General features: G+C 39.5%; 1 protein-coding gene across 6 annotated transcripts in view; it reads left to right on the top strand.

The window, feature by feature from the left end:
- The first annotated feature begins 338 nt into the window (after positions 1-338).
- The window catches only part of GGNBP2 (gametogenetin binding protein 2), a 30,768-nt gene continuing 13,910 nt past the window's right edge, over positions 339-17,196 (top strand). For 3 of the 6 annotated variants that reach the window (XM_061174713.1, XM_061174714.1, XM_061174711.1), the window contains exons 1-7: positions 339-483; positions 1,025-1,211; positions 8,211-8,291; positions 9,854-10,107; positions 12,143-12,241; positions 16,591-16,716; positions 16,806-16,919. In XM_061174713.1, the coding sequence (XP_061030696.1) occupies positions 1,119-1,211; positions 8,211-8,291; positions 9,854-10,107; positions 12,143-12,241; positions 16,591-16,716; positions 16,806-16,919 (767 nt within the window). In that variant the 5' untranslated portion in view covers positions 339-483; positions 1,025-1,118. The remainder of the gene's footprint in view (positions 484-1,024; positions 1,212-8,210; positions 8,292-9,853; positions 10,108-12,142; positions 12,242-16,590; positions 16,717-16,805; positions 16,920-17,196) is intronic. The other 3 variants (XM_061174716.1, XM_061174715.1, XM_061174712.1) reach the window with 2 other exon arrangements.

The raw sequence follows: 17,196 nt of genomic DNA, 5'->3' as shown, positions 1-17,196 counted from the left end.
CTCGGCTCCGCTCCCTTCGCCCCTCGGCCCCTCGGCCCTCGGGACAGCGGTTTCCAGGCCCGCGCAGCGGAGGACTGAGTTTAGGCCTACTCATCCCTCCTAGCAGCCCTATTTCGTATTTGTCTGAGTAGCTAGGCTCAGTGGAGGGTGCCGGTCACGCGTTGGAGACAGCCGGGGGAACACCCCACCACCCCACCCCCTCCGCTAGGTCTTCGAAAAAGGCGACACAGGACCGTGGGTCTGGAGTCTCGCGAGAGGAGGCGGGGCCCCCGCCCGGCGCTCTCGGCCCCTCCCTGCCCCACCCTCCCCACGTCCCCCGCCTTCCCTCCCCCACTCCCCGTGGCGCCAGCGGCTGACTGAACCTGGAGAGGAAACGGCATTCGGAGCCGCGCTCCCGCCCAGGCCGGCCCTGACGCGGGCCTTGTCAGGCGGTAACGGGGAGCCGAGGTGGGGGTCAGGGAGGCGACCACGAAAACGGTGCAGGTCAGAACCGGGAGGCCTCCTCCGAGAAGGGCTAGGAAAGGGTCTGAGCCTCCCACCTCGGACTCCGCAGAGCTGAGGCGGGGTCGACCCCTCCCAGGGGCGGGGTCGCGCTGGGCAACTACAGCCCAGGGGACTCACTGGGCGGGGCGCGCCCTTAAAGGGGGAGAAGGGGTCAGCTGGGGGCTGAGGGCCCCCGGGCAGCGGGCTGCGGGCAGTGGAGCGGAGGCCGGGAGTGGGGTTCTAGAGCCGGGACTCCGCTGACGGGCTAGGGAAGCCCCGGGGCCGGCGGGTCCCCTTCGCCTCTCCTTTGGACCCTGACTGGAGGCCGGCGGGGTGGGGGTGGGGGGGTGGGGAGGGAGAGCGGCGCGGGGGGGGGCGGGTCCCGGCGCTGCTCGGCGCTGATTGGCTGAGCGTGTGTGGAATCGGGTGATGGGAAACGCAGCTCAGATCTCCCGTCCCCTCCTGCTCCTCTCCCTCCCCCCCGTGGCGAATGTGCTGCGCGGCGGCGGGTGCTTACGCTCGCGGGGTTTGGCTGTTGCAGGCAGGAGCTGGGAGGAGGCTGCAGCGGCAGGAGCGGCGGCGGCGGCAGCAGCTGGGAGGAGGTGGTGACGGTGGCAACGGCAGCGTCGGGGACGATGGCGCGACTGGTGGCAGTGTGCAGGGACGGGGAGGAGGAGTTCCCCTTCGAGAGGAGGCAGATTCCCCTCTACATAGACGACACCCTCACGGTGAGCGGGCCGGGCCGGGCCAGGCTCGCCGCTCCCCTGGCAGCTGTTTCCCCTCCTCCCCCTCCCCCAGGCCGAGCGCTGCGCACTGGAGAAAGAGTGTGTTGCAACTCCTAGGCGAGGCCTCTCCGGCAGGCCCCGCAAACTCGCCTTTGCAGTGGGTCGCTCGCTAACCTTTGCGGGGCCCCAGGCTAGCGCTCCGTACGCACTTTGAGCCCCTCTCCGCAGCTCTTCCTTCTTTTTTCAACCCTCCAGCTTCACCCTTTCCCTTTAGCAGACGGTGCTTTTGCCAAACCACGCGCCTCGGAGACGGGTTGAAGGATCTTGGGCGTCAAGGGCCTATCCCTTACAGAAACCACCTACCCTCGGGGAGGCTTAATTATCTGGAAATGTCGCAGCTGCACTGCTACCTGTCTATTTTCTGTCTTAATACTACAGCTCTTCATAAGCATAATTACTGAGGGCAGAGTGACATGCTCTTGCACAGTAAAGATTCCACTAAAATGATCTGATTTCGATATAGTCTCAATATGCCCGTACATTAAAACTCTTCGAAATGATTGTATTGCTAGGCCATGACTCTTCAAAATGGGCTTTCTTGTCATTAGTTATTCTTTACAGGTAGCCTTTTCTAAGGAAGCAAAGTGATTGAATGTGTAAGGGCATTATAAAAAGCTGATTGCTCATCTTGAATGTCAAAACCCAGTTCTGAGTAGTTTTCCTTTTTAGCGTGGTACAGCATTACAGATCCTCTGCCCTGTGTTGCTGTAGTATTTCCTTTAAAAGGAAATGGTAGAAATTTGAATTGAATCTGAACAGGAAATGAGTGCAGTTGCTTGCCACAATTTCTTAAGAAATGAAATGAACCTTTTCTGAATATCTTGAAATCTGCGTTTTGATGATGCTGAAGCTTTGGATTATACATTTGCCTGCTTGGATAAGGTGTTAAGTGTCTTCATCGTAACACTTTTGGCTTTTTTCCTTTTCAAAGGCAGTTGATCTGTTTTGTTCCTGAATTTCTTTTTTGCAAATATCTACTGAACTTTTTTCAAATTTTGTATAAAATGCAAGTCATTGTAGAGATGCCAGTCTATGCCTTTCTGTTTGCCAGTCTCAGTTAAGACTTGATTGAGCTGCAGTACCTTTAAAAGGGTTAGAAGAGCTATTGAATGACTTAATTTGTTAGAACTTTTTAAGTGAAAGCATCTATAATTATCCAAGTGCATTTTTTTTTCGTGGAAAGAGGTAGAATGATTTGGGCTGATATAAGGTAAATAGAATTTGTGTTGATGAAGTAGAAAGTGTACTTGTATGCCTTGGTCATGATTTCTGCGCTTTTTGCATTAAAAGTATAATGGACTTGTATTTTAAGTAGTTTTTTAAAAAACTAACACTGATCAAATTAAATGATGCATTTCTCAGTTTGAAAACTAATATGAGTTCATGTGTTGATATTTTCTTCTCTCTCCCTCCAACACAGACACTTTTCTAGAGCACATAGTTTGGTATCAACCTTTTATGTTTATTGTCCCAGAAAGCCTTTGAAATTAAAAAAAAAAAAAAAAAGTTCTGTGTGTTTGGACATAAGATTACTATTGAGTGTATACTATCAAAACGGGAAATCAAACATAAGTTTGAGTATTTACAAAAATTTAAAAGACACTGATTCTCCTTATGCTCACATAATCACCTTTAATGTGAATGTAGCATTGATACATCCATCATCTAGTGCTTTAAAATAGTCAACTTTGGGGGTTTTATACTCTATTCTCTGTACAATGATGAATTTCCAAAATTTTCCATAGAAAAAGAGGTAACCTGCCCTGTGATTTGTTATTGTACTTATTTCTCTAGAGAAGTTGGGATTGGACTGACCTGGTGGTTGAGTTTTGTTTTTATTGTATTGTGGACTTGTGACCCAGGCAAATAAAATTTAGGCTTACTCAACTATCTTAAAATACCATTTTATTTAGGAAAAGGTGCAGTTTTTCTTTACTGTGGAAGGGTTTTTATCACTAGGGAATGAGTGGGACTATTTATTGCGTTGTTATGGAACTTATGCATGGTCATTGAATGCTGGTTAGTGAAAAATCTTGTCAAGAATGCATCATATTTAGGGAAACAAGTTTCAGAACCATTCTACCAAACACTACTTAAAGGAATAATGTAGAGCAAACACCTGTTGGGGAAGAGGGAGGGGAGAAGCCTGCAGCAGAGGGTTATGCACGGGTCCATTGTTAGTTTGATGGCATTGTCATCCTGAAGTTAACTTTTGGTTTGGTCTTTGTTCCTAGGGTCCATAGGTAATACACTGAGGAAACATTGTGTGATCATTATTTCAAGTAGTCTTAGAATCTTGTTAGCTTCTAGATGTTAAGTCTAGTTGTAATGTTTACAATCAGTTACAAATATTTATCGTTTTAGTAACAGAAGCTGAAACCTCTAGCCTTAGGTAAACTGGGCGATTTTAAGTTGGATTTGTAAAATGAAATTAACAAGCTTGTATGTGAGGAAGTAGCCTCCTCTTTTATGTGGTATGTTGTAGCCACATTTAAAAGACTCATATGGCAGTTTAGTGGGTTTGAATACTTGAGTACAGTGCTGATGTGGGTGTATTTCAGAAAATCTCAAATAAGTAAACTGGTGGAATATTCAGGAAAGTGGTATGCTATGTAGCCAAAATGCTTTTCAGTGTTATTAGAATTATAGAATAGCAGATGGACAGAATACAGATTTTATTTTAAAGACATCTTTGAAGAATTAAGATTTTTAAAGTATTTTTAAAGGAATTAATAGTCAAAATATATACTCCTTATAAAATAATCTTGAAAAATAATTGCAAAACAAATAAAACAAATTATCCTTAACACTACTTCCCAGAGGTAGCTAAGAATATAGCAGCATTTGGTGTAGTTCCCATCATAGACATACACAGATGCAGAGTTGAGATGTATCGTTTTCTGTAACACTTTATAACTTGCTTTTTTCTCACTAAATGTAATATTGAGAACATCTTCTGTTGTCATTCTTAAACAGCTTTAGTGGCCATGTAATACTTTGTTGTGTGACATTCCATAATGTAATCATTCTCCCTTTGTTGGACATAGAGGTGGTTCTAGTTTTTACTATGAATAATACTCTAAGAATATAAATAATGCATAAATCTTTGCATTAACAATTTTTTTTCAGGGTTTTGGAGGAAAATTACTGTATCAAAGGATAAAAACCTTTTATAAAATTCTTGATGCATACTGTCAGATTGCTACAATATTTCTGGAACATAGTTTACCCTTCTAATTCAAACCAATCTAAAAGGGACTAGAAACTCTGATAAGGGTTTTTGATCGAGACTTAAAAAAGATTTAAAAATGTAGCATATCCTCTTGGGGATTAGGTATTTAGCATCAGTTAGAAGTTTAGTATTTATTGTTTGCTTTCAACTCTTGATTAAATATTTAACTAATTTACCAAAGGTGATAGATGTTGCAGGTGGCTGTGAGGATAAGGAAGTAAAAAAGTAAAACTAAAGGGACAATGATTTTTAATAAATACAAGCTTAGCATTGTTGGGTTAGAGCTTGTGAGAATGTGCTAAGAACAGATTATTTGTGGTCAGGTGAAACCAGGACAGATACTTAAGAGTGAAAGTGGGTAATGGATTCAATAAACTTTATAAAGCAGTAATTGGCAGGACAATGACTTGTTCTATCTTTGGCTAGCTAGGGATAGGCAACCTCATCATGAAGCCAAACACTAATGATTCCTCTGTGAGACCACACCTGAAATACTTTATATGACTGTTCCTTTAGGTAACCTAGAATCTGAAGACTAAGTCAAGGAAGTGGTTTTAAAGAATGGGGAAAAATAGTGCTGCTATCCTCTATCTTCCTCTTTTTCTTTTTTCCCTTTTTCTTATTGTGGTGTCATCATTGAAGAGCATATAGTGATTGGCCAGTAAACAGCAAGGTAAAAAGCCATTGTCCTAAGTGAAAGGCAAGGACAGTAATTACTTAGTGTGAGTGCAAAGTTTCTAACCCGGTGGTATTGAGTATGTACAAGAGAAAATTTAGTATTATCCAAGCCAGGGAAACCCAGGAAAGATGCAGTAATAGACCTGATCTTGACATTTATCTGTACTAGTTAGGTGAAAATGAAATGGTTGGAAATGAGGGTTTTTTGTTTTTTTTTAAATTTTAACCCTGTTTATAGACTTTCTAAAAAGGATTCCTAAAGTAGGTATTATCCATTAAATTTTATATACATATATATTTTAAAGGTCAGCTGGTAGGTCTCAATATGTTAGGTGTATTCTTTGACCTCTGCTTTAATTTTTTTTTTCTATAAATTTATTTATTTATTTTTGGCTGTGTTGGGTCTTCGTTGCTGTGCGCAGACTTTCTCTAGCTGCGGTGAGCGGGGGCTACTCTTCGTTGTGGTGCGCGGGCTTCTCATTGAGGTGGCTTCTCTTTGTTGCAGAGCACGGGCTCTAGGTGCTCAGGCTTCAGTAGTTGTGGCAAGTGGGCTCAGTAGTTGTGGCTCGCGGGCTCTAGAGCTCAGGCTCAGTAGTTGTGGCGCACTGGCTTAGTTGCTCCACGGCATGTGGGATCTTCCTGGACCAGGGCTCGAACCCGTGTCCCTTGCATTGGCAGGCAGATTCTTAACCACTGCGCCAACAGGGAAGCCTCTGCTTTAATTATTAAAACAATAAAATATAGTTGATCAGAATAAAAATAATTCACTTAAACAGAGTCAATTTAGGATTTCACCTATGAACTGGACTGGAGAGACCTTGATTTGGTAAATTGAGTAGCTTTGATCTTAAAGTAGTATAGGTAATTGTCTCAGTTTTTTTTTATGGTGGCAATTAATATGTGGTGAAATGGTGTATATTTGTATCAAGTAAGTGGAAATGCAAATCAAGGTGTTAGTTGCTTAAATGGTAGATGTGGAGTGCCTTGCAGTGTTCTGTTGAGCTGTGTGGCTTTAAAAGTTTATCCTATACCTTTTTTATGACTTGACAGTTAATTTCTTTGTGTTTTAAACCATGTGGTGATTCCAGAAAACATAATGTGAGTTAATTGCACTATTCTCTTTTCAGTCTTCATGGGCCAGGATTTCTAATACCAGGATTATTAAGGTGACTAGATGACCAGTTTTACTTTGTACTGTTGGCAAAGTTAATATATGACAGTGTTTAGAACAATGGCTAGTATGCATAAAGCTACATTAAATGTCTTTATTATTACCACCACCACTCTTTGGAGATAAGACAACTCTGAGAGGGAAAACTGGAGAGAAGTTGATTAACCTGAAAACTGGATAATTGATCCTAAAATTGTGAGATAAGGACATGTAGTCTGTATGTATGGAAGAAGAAACTTCCAGAATAGTAAAAGCTATTGAAATGGAAGCATGTCTCTGAACATGGTATAATGAATATAGAATTGTAAACAAGGAACAGTAGCTCTTTCCCCGGTAATAAGTGGTATATGTGTATTATAATACATTTGGGAAAGATAGGAACGTGTAAAGAAAAAAGTCATCTATCTTTTCACTGCCTAGAGATAGCCACATCTAATATATTATGTATTTTCTTTTTCTGTAAGAAAATATACACATAAAAATTTGAATCATATTGTACATGCAGTTTTTGAGTCTGTGAAATACACTGAAGTCCTCTGGATTGTTGAATCGGTGTTTGCATCATTGACCATCCTTAGTATCCACTTGTCTTTCTAGTTCACATATCCAGTAGTCCCTTCTTAATAAATCAAGAAAAGGTCTTATATCTGCTGCTTACATTTGCCTTAGTTGTTTAGTCCTCAGTTTACTGCTAGAACAAGCATGTTTTTAGGCTCTAATTTCTAATGTGGAGGGGAAAGAATGGTCACTTGATTAAAGAAGCAGGTCTTTGTGATGCTGGTTGGTGAAGGGAGGAATCTTTTTAAGAGCACATTCAGGTGGGTGGGGTTTTTTAGTTTTTTCTTTTTGCCTCAAATGGTCTCTTTATCCTGACTTCACTCTTTGGGTGTGTAGGAGTTTGTGGCCCTTGTCATCTGGAAATAGAAGTGTGTTCTAGCACAGTATGTTTGATACGTTTAACAGTGTTTTAGTTAAGATACAAATGTGTTACTTTATTTCATTGTTTTGAAGGCATACTTTTTTTTCACATTTAACATCTCTGAAATTGGTATGCTTCTTTCGTTTGGTGACATCTTCCAGTTATAATGGCTCTTTCCTAGTGGTACATAACTAAGGTACTTCGGTGGTGTCACAAATCAGTGAAATGTGCTGATTACTAATTCCCATTATCTGACATCCTGAGACATCCATAAGCTTTATGTATCCCTCTTCCTCTGGTAGTGAATTTTGATAATTGAATAAATATCTCAGTGTATTTTTTTCTGTTCATGATTAGAGCAAACATTTACTATGTGCTGGGTATTATTCTGAGTGTGTGTGTGTGTGTGTGTGTATAGTGAAGTCATTATATATATAGTTATTTACATGGTAAGATTTATTATATTCTATAGTTGAATAACTGAAAATATCAGGATATTTAATGTAAGATATCAGGTTATTTCACTAAGTGCTATTATTAGCCACTGCAACAAACACTTTAAAATACAATTTAATCCTCACAACCCATTTGATGAGAGACATGAAAAATTATTATTTAATCTCATTTTACAAATGAGGAAGCTGAAAATCAGACAGGTTAAATAACTTACCCAGAATTATGACATAAATTGTAAGTGATAGAGCTGGGATTTGAATTCAAGTCTGCCTGACTTCAGTGCCCTTGCTTCTAATGACTATACCATTTCTAGCTTTAGGAACTGTAACTTGGATTTTTTTTTTTTTTTTTTAACTTTTTGATGGAGGTGGGAGGGAGCAAATCGGGCTTTAGGGGTCTCTTTCTATCCTAGGAGACTATAAAATAGTCTGTATCATGTACTCAAAGAGGATAAAGTAATTGATTTTTATTCTTTTGCATATTAAGATGGTGATGGAATTTCCTGACAATGTGTTAAATCTCGATGGGCATCAAAATAATGGTGCACAACTAAAGCAGTTCATTCAGGTAATAGTTTTGAAAATTAATGTTTTAAATGGTGTGTGCGTGTGCGCATGTGTGTGTATGTATGTATGTGTGTTTTAAAGAGTCATTTAAAATTTTACCTGTAAGTATTAATTTTGTTTTACCTAGGACTCTTTAGGTCTTAAGATTGCAGTGAGGTTACTTTTCTTTTACTATTGCTCCAGGTATATTTACATACCTGTGATGTGAAAGATTTGGTGGTGGTGTGTTATCATTTTACATGTCTGTAAGGCTTTAATTTCACCAGTTTAAATTTAGTTTAAATTTAATTTCCCTGTTTTTAGAAGGTAGGGCAGACAACTTTTCATTGAGAACTTCGTTTTTTTCTGTAGTAATTGTTTTGTTCAGTAAAAAAAATTAATCTTGTATAGTGAATTTTCTGATTTTTATTTAATTGTTTTTTAATTTAATTTTTTACTGAAGTATAGTTGATTTACAATGTTGTGCTAATTTCTGCTGTACAGCACAGTGACTCAGTTATACACATATATATGTTCTTTATCTTCTTTTGCATTATGGTTTATCCCAGGAGATTGGATATAGTTCCCTGTGCTATACAGTAGGACCTTGTTGTTTATCCATTCTAAATGTAGTAGTTTGCATCTACTAACCCAAAACTCCCAGTCTTATTTAATTCTTAAACAGTGTGATACTTTGTAAATACACTATATATGATCAAGATAAAGGAAGATAAATGGTTACTTTATTTCAAAATTCTATTTCAACTTTTGGAGAACACTTTGAATTAAAGGTTAATAGTAAATGTGAGAATATCCTTTTTGGGAGTTATCTTTCTCATCTGTTTTTTTTTTTGGTAAACTGGAAGTATTACTTGTAGTATAACTATAACTCCATCTAAGTAGAAGTTATTTATGCGTTTTGCCCATTTCTCTACAGCTATGGTTCTCAGTCATTTCTCTTCCTTGTCATAACCAACAGATAACATTCATATGCACCAGCATTTTAGTTACTCACTGCAGGCTCCTACATAGGTAAGATAGGCCTTGTTCTCTCCCACTAATCCATGACACACCTGCCCATACCTCCAGGTTGAGAATTGCTGCTCTACATGATCACTATCCTAACTTGACTTGTGTAGCTAAACGTAGTGTGTTGCTAAAGGTTGAGAAAAAGACATGGTAAAGCTGCTTTGTGTCTTCATTCTTTTCTCTTTTCTTTCTTTCCTTTGTAAAATTTTTTATTTTAAGTGAGAGTACTAAGCTTAATGCACATTTGACAGGCACTAAATTTCCACATGCAGGGCTTCTTTTTGCTATGCTGGGTCACATACTGCATAGCCCTGGCATCCTAAGTGGAGTTTTTTATACCCTAGATTCTAGAACAGGGGGATTTGTGGAGCAAACTCAGTACAGCATGGACAAGGCCGACTGCCTTGCCTTACTGACTCAGTTGCAGATAGAGATGGCAAGCCCTGCCCAGGCTGTACTCACTGCACAAGGATAGGAACCAGAAAGAGTGGTGAAAGAGTCATTTCATGTCTTTCTTACGAACTCTTCTTTATTTTTCTTTCCCTCTTCTCTCAGCGACATAGTATGCTTAAGCAGCAAGATCTAAGTATTGCCATGGTGGTGACATCACGTGAAGTCTTGAGCGCACTTTCTCAGCTTGTCCCATGTGTTGGTTGTCGTCGAAGTGTGGAGCGCCTCTTTTCCCAGCTTGTGGAGTCTGGAAATCCTGCCCTTGAACCCCTGACGGTGGGGCCCAAGGGAGTCCTATCTGTAACTCGAAGCTGCATGACTGATGCAAAGAAGCTTTATACATTATTTTATGTACATGGGTGAGTATAATCAATTAGGAAACAATGAGTTTGTTAAATATTTAAACTTGGTGACAGTGGTAGCTTTTTTTCTAAATTTGGTTGGGGCAAAGCTTGAGTCCAGATTCAACACTTTTATTGAGTAACTTCTATGTGCCAGTGACTGTAAAGTTTCTTTTCTCATGTGGGGAGAGGCAGGCAGTAAACAAATACATAATTTGTCAAGGATGTTAGGTTACAAAGACAAACCAGTAAGGGAGATGGACAATGAGTGGGTAGAATTCTTATGGAGAGTGGTCAGGGAAGGCCTCTCTGATAAAATGACATTGAATATAGACTTGAATGAAGTGAGTGAGTGAACCATGTAGATATCTGGGGGAAGGCAAAGAAGGAGCAGCAAGTGTAAAGGTTCAGAGGTTGGAGTTTTCCTGGAATGTTTGAAGAACAGCAAGGGAGCCATTGCGGCTGGAGCCAGATGAATGAAGGGAATGGTAATAAAAGATGAGGTCACAGGAGTACTAAAAGGCCTAATTATGGAGTGCCATCTTGAGGTCTTTTTTTTTTTTTTTTAACTCTGAGATGGGAAGATTTGGGAAGGTTTTGAGCAGAGGAATACATGGTCTCCCTTGAAGTTTTGCTTACTGTCACCTCTGTGTTGAGAATAAGTAGAAGGGTCATGGAAGGGTGGAGAAACAGGCTTGTTTAATAGTCCATGCAAGAAATAATAGTGACCAGTATAGTGGCCACGGAGATAATGAGAATTGGTTGGATCCTGGTTATATTTTGAGGAATGAGCCAACAGGATTTTTGGGTAGATTGGATGTGGAGGAGGGCATCAAGGATGATTCCCAGATTTGGGGTCTGAAGAGCAGGACAGGTGGTTTCCATTGACAGAGGTGGGTAGGACTGGAGGAGGGAGGAGCAGTTTTGCAGAACTCACTTTTGGATGTGTTCATTTGGGATAGCAGCTGGGCGTCCAGGTAGAGTTCAGAGAGTTGTGGCCTAGAGATATAAATTTGTGTCATCAACATATATACAGTATTTATATGTATATTTAAACCCATGAGATGAGATGTGATCACCAAAGGGTAAGTGTAAATAGGAAAGGAGAAGAGGTCTGAAGACCAAACCTACTTAGAGGTGGTGGTAAAGACTTTGGATTTTTACTCTGCCTGAGAAAAGAAGCCTTGGAGGGTTTTTGAATAGAGAAATAATATAATGTGATTTTTGTTTTGAAAAGATGACTCCAGCTGCTAAGTGAAACTTAGTGTGTAAAGGCAAACTGTAGAAGCAAAGAGACCATTTGGGAGGCCAGCTGTTGCAGTGGACTAAGCTAGAGAGGCGAGTTGGACAAGGGTGGTAATGGTGGAGGTGATGAGAAGTGATTTGATTCTGAATATATTTAAAAGTTAGAGTTGACAAGCTTTGCTGATTGGATGGATGCAGGGTTTGGATAGTTAGCCTTATGTATTTCTATATTTGCATAAAATTTCTATTGAAGGCTTCTCATCAAGGATAGTGTATGTTTATTTTATTTTATCTTTTATTGTTTCCTTTTTTTTTTTTTTGGCCGCACTACGTGGCTTGTGGGATTTTATAATAGTTCCCCGACCAGGGATTGAACCCGGGCTCTCAGCAGTGAGAGCACGGAGTCCTAACCACTGGACCGCCAGGGAATTCCCAAGGATAGTGTATGTTTAGATATCTAATGTTTGGACAAGGGAGTATGGCTGAGAGTCAGGTAGCAATCAGTCGTAAAATATTTGAGTGCCAGGCACACTGCTAGATACAATGCAGATGCAGGGATGAATGAGACAGATGTAGTCTAGGGGCAAGAGTATGTTGAATAGGGCAGGTCTTCAACGTTTCGATAGGCTGGGAATGGAAAGGGAATATAAATGTACCGACTCTTGGGTTAGAGTTTGATGAGAAATTTTCAAAGTAAGTGATGTGTCTAATACTTTAAATATACTTCTCACTAAAAGGCATAGAGATTTTGAAAATTCTAAAGAAATGTTAATATTAATCAAACCTTTAATGGTTTATTTTTAATTAGGTCCAAACTAAATGACATGATAGATGCTATTCCAAAAAGTAAAAAGAACAAGAGATGTCAGTTGCACTCCTTAGATACGCACAAACCAAAACCTTTGGGGTAAGTAGAATTGATTATCAGGATGCTTTGTCAGTGTTAAGATTATAAATGTTGATCACATTTGGTAAAAAGAAAAGAAACCCTGCTAGTTTTATTTCATTAATTGTTTACACTGTAACATAAAAACCATATAATTGGTCAAAATAAATATGTCTCCTGGTTCTGTAGGCCTTTTTGCATTGGGACTATATAGGTTTGATTTTTTTTTTTAAGTTTTTTTTTTTTCCTTGTATTAAATATGTTTCAGAGAAAGGAGGTTGAGATCTTTGTAGAAATTTATGTAGGCAATATTAAATTTTTCAAAGTAGTGGTATCGTTTTTTTAATCTATGTAATAGTCATAATGTATAAATTATTTTTCTTGTCTTTCTTGTCTCTAGGTCTCCCTAATAATTTATCAAGGATTTAAAAAAAAATCTTGAATCAGTTATAGCAATGTGAATTTATGTAACTAACTTGCAGTTTTCTTCTTGGTTAGGAGCTACAGTGTCCATGGCTGCTTCTGCCCCCCATCTCCTAGCACAGTGTCACAGTTGCCCCGTCAAAATTGCTTGGGGTTGGGGGTGGTAAGGAGAAGCAGTGGAATTTGAAGGGAGTTTCTAAGAAGTAACTTTTGTTTGGGGGGAGAATGGGATGATGTAAAACTATACTTCTGAATTAATTTTAAAAATTAGTTTTTTTGGATATCTCATTAGTAGTGTTGACACCATTGTTAAATTGATATTTTCCTCTCTGGTAAAAAGACCTAGATGACCAGGTGGTGGTGTGTTAATAGTTAATAATCTTTTTTGTTTTTTTTTTCTATACTCAGGAACAAAAAAGTTTTTAAACTTTTATTATGAAAACTGTCAAACACATAGAAAAGTAGAGAGACTATACAAGGACCCTCTTACCCCCAAATACCTTCACCCAGACTCCGTAGTTATCAAGATTTGCCACATTTATTTCATTTGTTCACCTTTTCCTTTGCTGAAGTATTTTAAAGCAAGTTCCAGGCATCATGTTATTTTACTACTACATATTTCCACATTCATCTCTAAATACAGTGACATTTTCCTTCATGACAGTGCCGTTGTAACACCTAACAAAACTTTTAACTATAATAATCTAATACCCAGTTCATATTCAGATTTCCCCAACTCTCTCTAAAAGTGTCTTCTTACACTGATTTGTTAGAATCAAGATCTAAACAAGAACCACACATTATATGATTTCTAAATGTGAGAGCTCTGAACCCAGTAAAGCTCTACACAACCTAAAGTGCTTATATCTGAGGATAATTATTTCATATACCTGATTTACCAATATCTTTAAAGAATTCCTGACTTTCTGAATGCAGAATCCATTCTAATTTTCTCATTAGACAGTAACCTTTTCTGAATAACCTGTTGACTAAAGCCACAGCGTAGTATGATATAATACAAAGGCTGCCTTCTATGTTTTTGTGATGAATATTCTTCATTGAGGAGCTGAAAAGCAACAGCTACCCCAACATCTTAAACATCTATGCTCATTGCCACCTTCCTTCAAAGACCAGTCCTTCCACTTTTGCTCCGGATTCCAGCTCTTCTCTTTTTCTCCCTGACTTTGCTTCATCAATTATCTACTTTTATTAAATTGACATACAGCTATGTTTTCCTATATTTCAGCTTAAAAACAAAAAACAAACCTCCACAGACTTCACATCGTGCTTCAGCTCTAGCCCCACCATATGGGAAGACAAATGTTTTGGAAGCTTGTTTGCTGAGTTATGCAGTCAGTGTGAATGGAGTTAGTTAAGCAACACCTCCTAAGGTAGCTTCAGTTATTGCCACATGCCATGTGGATAGCAGGCCAGAGAGTATAGTCTGCTTAGCCAAGACTTCTCCTCCACTTTGGATGGTCACTGCCATTCTATGCTACTATGACTTTTCTTTTTATATTTTCCCTATGTTGTTCCCCCCTTTCTCTCTTTAGATTTTCTTCAGGGGAAAGTGTAATACAGTTAATTAGCTTTTAGCCTAATCAGTAGTAACAATCTAGTTTAGTCTTCCTGAGAGTATTCTCACATTCATGCAAGTAAACCCAAGTTATTGTCTGTCTGGGAGTAAGTGTGAGGTCTGAAAGAGAGGTCTGAAAGAAAGGTCTAGGCCAGAGTTGTAGGCCTGTAGCTGATGAATGATATACGGTTGACTCTTTTTTTTTTTTTAATTAATTAATTTATTTGGCTGCGTCGGGTCTTGGTTGCGGCGCGTGGGATCTTCGTTGGGGCATGTGGGATCTTTTGTTGGGGCATGCGGGATCTTCGTTGCAGCGCGCAGGCTTCAGAGCGCTTGGGCTCAGCAGTTGTGGTGCGCGGGCTTAGTTGCCTTGCGGCATGTGGGAATCTTAGTTCTCCAACCAGGGATCGAACCCGCATCCCCTGCATTGGAAAGCAGATTCTTAACCACTGGACCACCAGGGAAGTCCCTACAGTTGACTCTTGAACAGTGCAGGGGTTAGGAGCACCGACCCTCCACGCAATGGAAAATTTGAGTGTAACTTCTAGTTGGCCCTTTGTATACATGGTTCCTTCGTATCCTCAGATTCCACGAACTGCAAATTGTGTAGTACTGTGGTATTTACTACTGAAAAAAATCCGTGCATAAGTGGACCTGTGCAATTCAGCCTCATGTTATTCAACTGAATAAGATCACCTAGAGGAAGAGTAGAGTAGTAGAAAGGAATGCTGAGGAATTCAGTTTAATGGTAGAAAGAATAAGCCTAAAGAAACTCGAGGAAGAATCGCCAAAGAGGTAGGAGGAAGCCAAGGGAAAAGAGTATGGGGCGGGGAGGGGGGGGGGCGGTGGTTGGTAAGCTGTGTTGAAGGTTGCTGAGTTATCAAGGACCCAAAAGTGTCTGTTGGATATAGCAACACTGAGATAATTGTTGATCTTGATGAGCAGATCTGTGGTTGAATGGAAACAATCTAGATCAGCATGGGTAGAAAAGTGCATGCAATGCAAGGTTGTAATGGGTTAAACTGTGAGTGGAAGGTGTGGGAGTAGAACAAGGAAGTGAAAAGACTTCCTTTTTTAGAGAGCTTGATCTTGAAAGGAAGGAGTGATATAAAGACATTTGGTCTGTAGAGATTATGGATAAAATCTTGATTTGAGCTGTAGAATTTTTTTTCAAGCTTTTTTTAGAATAATGCTTTCACATTCTGATGGTATAATAATCATTCCCCAGCTCTGATTTCATGAACCTTTTCCTCAATAATGAGAACTTGAGTTTGAGAGTTACTCAGTTTTAGATTATGGATCACTCAGGCATAGAAAATTGCAAATTTGGAAGATGAGAATAGAAGGATATAACATGCAAGGCAGAGCAGGAGTTGAGGTTTTTGTTTCAAAAATAAGGGACGTTGATCCTTGGCCCAAGCCCTTGTGAGATGGGAGTAGGGAGCTGAATTGTACATATGACCTTATAGGGTGGGCAGGGGGTTGAGAAATACTTATTTAGCTATATAGAGTAGGTTAAGTAAAGATTCAGAAGTTTTTCCAGCTCAAGCATCCCAGGTAATGAATTTCTAGGACTGTAGTGAGACCCTGCAGAAGAACAGGCAGGAGCCAGTTGTTCAGAATCATGAAAAATCAAGAAGACTATCATTGAATGGAATATAGAAACATATTTCTCTTGGAATGCACATCTGCAACAAAGCAAAATGCATGACCAGCACCACATTGCAACCTGTGGGGGAGGGAGAGTCTGGGAAGTTTTTAGTAAGTTTTTTAAAAAGTATTTGTATAGGACTTACTACTAATTTAGGCTGTGTAAAGTGTTCATCTTAGTATGCTATCTTTATTTTAGTAAATATAAAAATTTATTTACCATAATTAGATTAATCTGTGACTTTCCCAGTTACTTGTAAATGTGAAGATAGATAAGAATTTTGTTGCCATGAGCTAGCTGTAAAATCACATTAAGTAGATCAGCACTTGTTAGTATTTTCAATTTGTGGAAGATTGATCCATGTTTATAGGTGAAAATATTTTATCATTTTTTTTCAGCCCTTTTGACTTTAAAACATTCCAAGTAGATTTGCTCATAAAATGCTTAGTATGTTAACCAGTTACTATCTTGATAAGTGTAAATGTTGTTAAATTATATCAGGTAAACTTAATAGTTGAGCAGAAGTTTTTGTATAAAGATATGAGCACCTGTCTAAGTAACATTTTAGTATGGTTAAATATGTAATTATATACAAATTTGCAGACTTATCCTACTAATATCTTAATGTATTAAAGAGTTGATGATTTTAATTTAGACTATAGAAATTACTCCTTCAGATTATCTCAGTGTCACTAAGCTTTGTACTGTGCTGTACTACAGTGAAGGGAGCAGTAGCAGTGTCAGTTCAGAGAAGTTAAGTACAGATAAGAGAAGTAGTGAAGACCACAGGAAGGACAGCAAGTGTAGGATCATTTTCCATTATGGACCTTTCCAGGGAACAGCCAGGTAAAATCAAGCAATCCTTTACTCACCTTTTTTAAATGTTTTACCCTTGTATATTCCTTCTTCTCACTAAGATTTGTTTCTTTCTGCAGAGGTTGTTGGATGGACGTATGGGAACTAATGTCCCAAGAATGCAGGGATGAAGTAGTTTTAATTGACTCTAGTTGTCTTTTAGAAACACTAGAAACGTATCTGCGAAAACACAGGTAAGTCCAAAGATCATCATGGTGTAGTTGGAAGGTGCCTTAGCTGTCAGTCATCCAGACTGACCTGTCACTGACCTTCTTCACATAATAGTACTCCAGCCTTCCCGTTAATACCTGACATGAGGCGGAGTTTAATGTTAGGGTAGGCAGTTCCTTTATAGGATGACTCTCAGTGTTGGCCGTCTTGTGTTAGGCCAGCATTTCCATTTTTTGTAATTTCTACCTGTTAGTTCCAGGCCAGCCGTTCAAGAAACACAAAATAACTGTAAATCAAGTA

The sequence above is a fragment of the Eubalaena glacialis genome, chromosome 19 (genome assembly GCF_028564815.1).
Source record: "Eubalaena glacialis isolate mEubGla1 chromosome 19, mEubGla1.1.hap2.+ XY, whole genome shotgun sequence".
Lineage (NCBI taxonomy): Eukaryota > Metazoa > Chordata > Mammalia > Artiodactyla > Balaenidae > Eubalaena > Eubalaena glacialis.
This window is presented reverse-complemented; position numbering and strand designations above follow the sequence as displayed.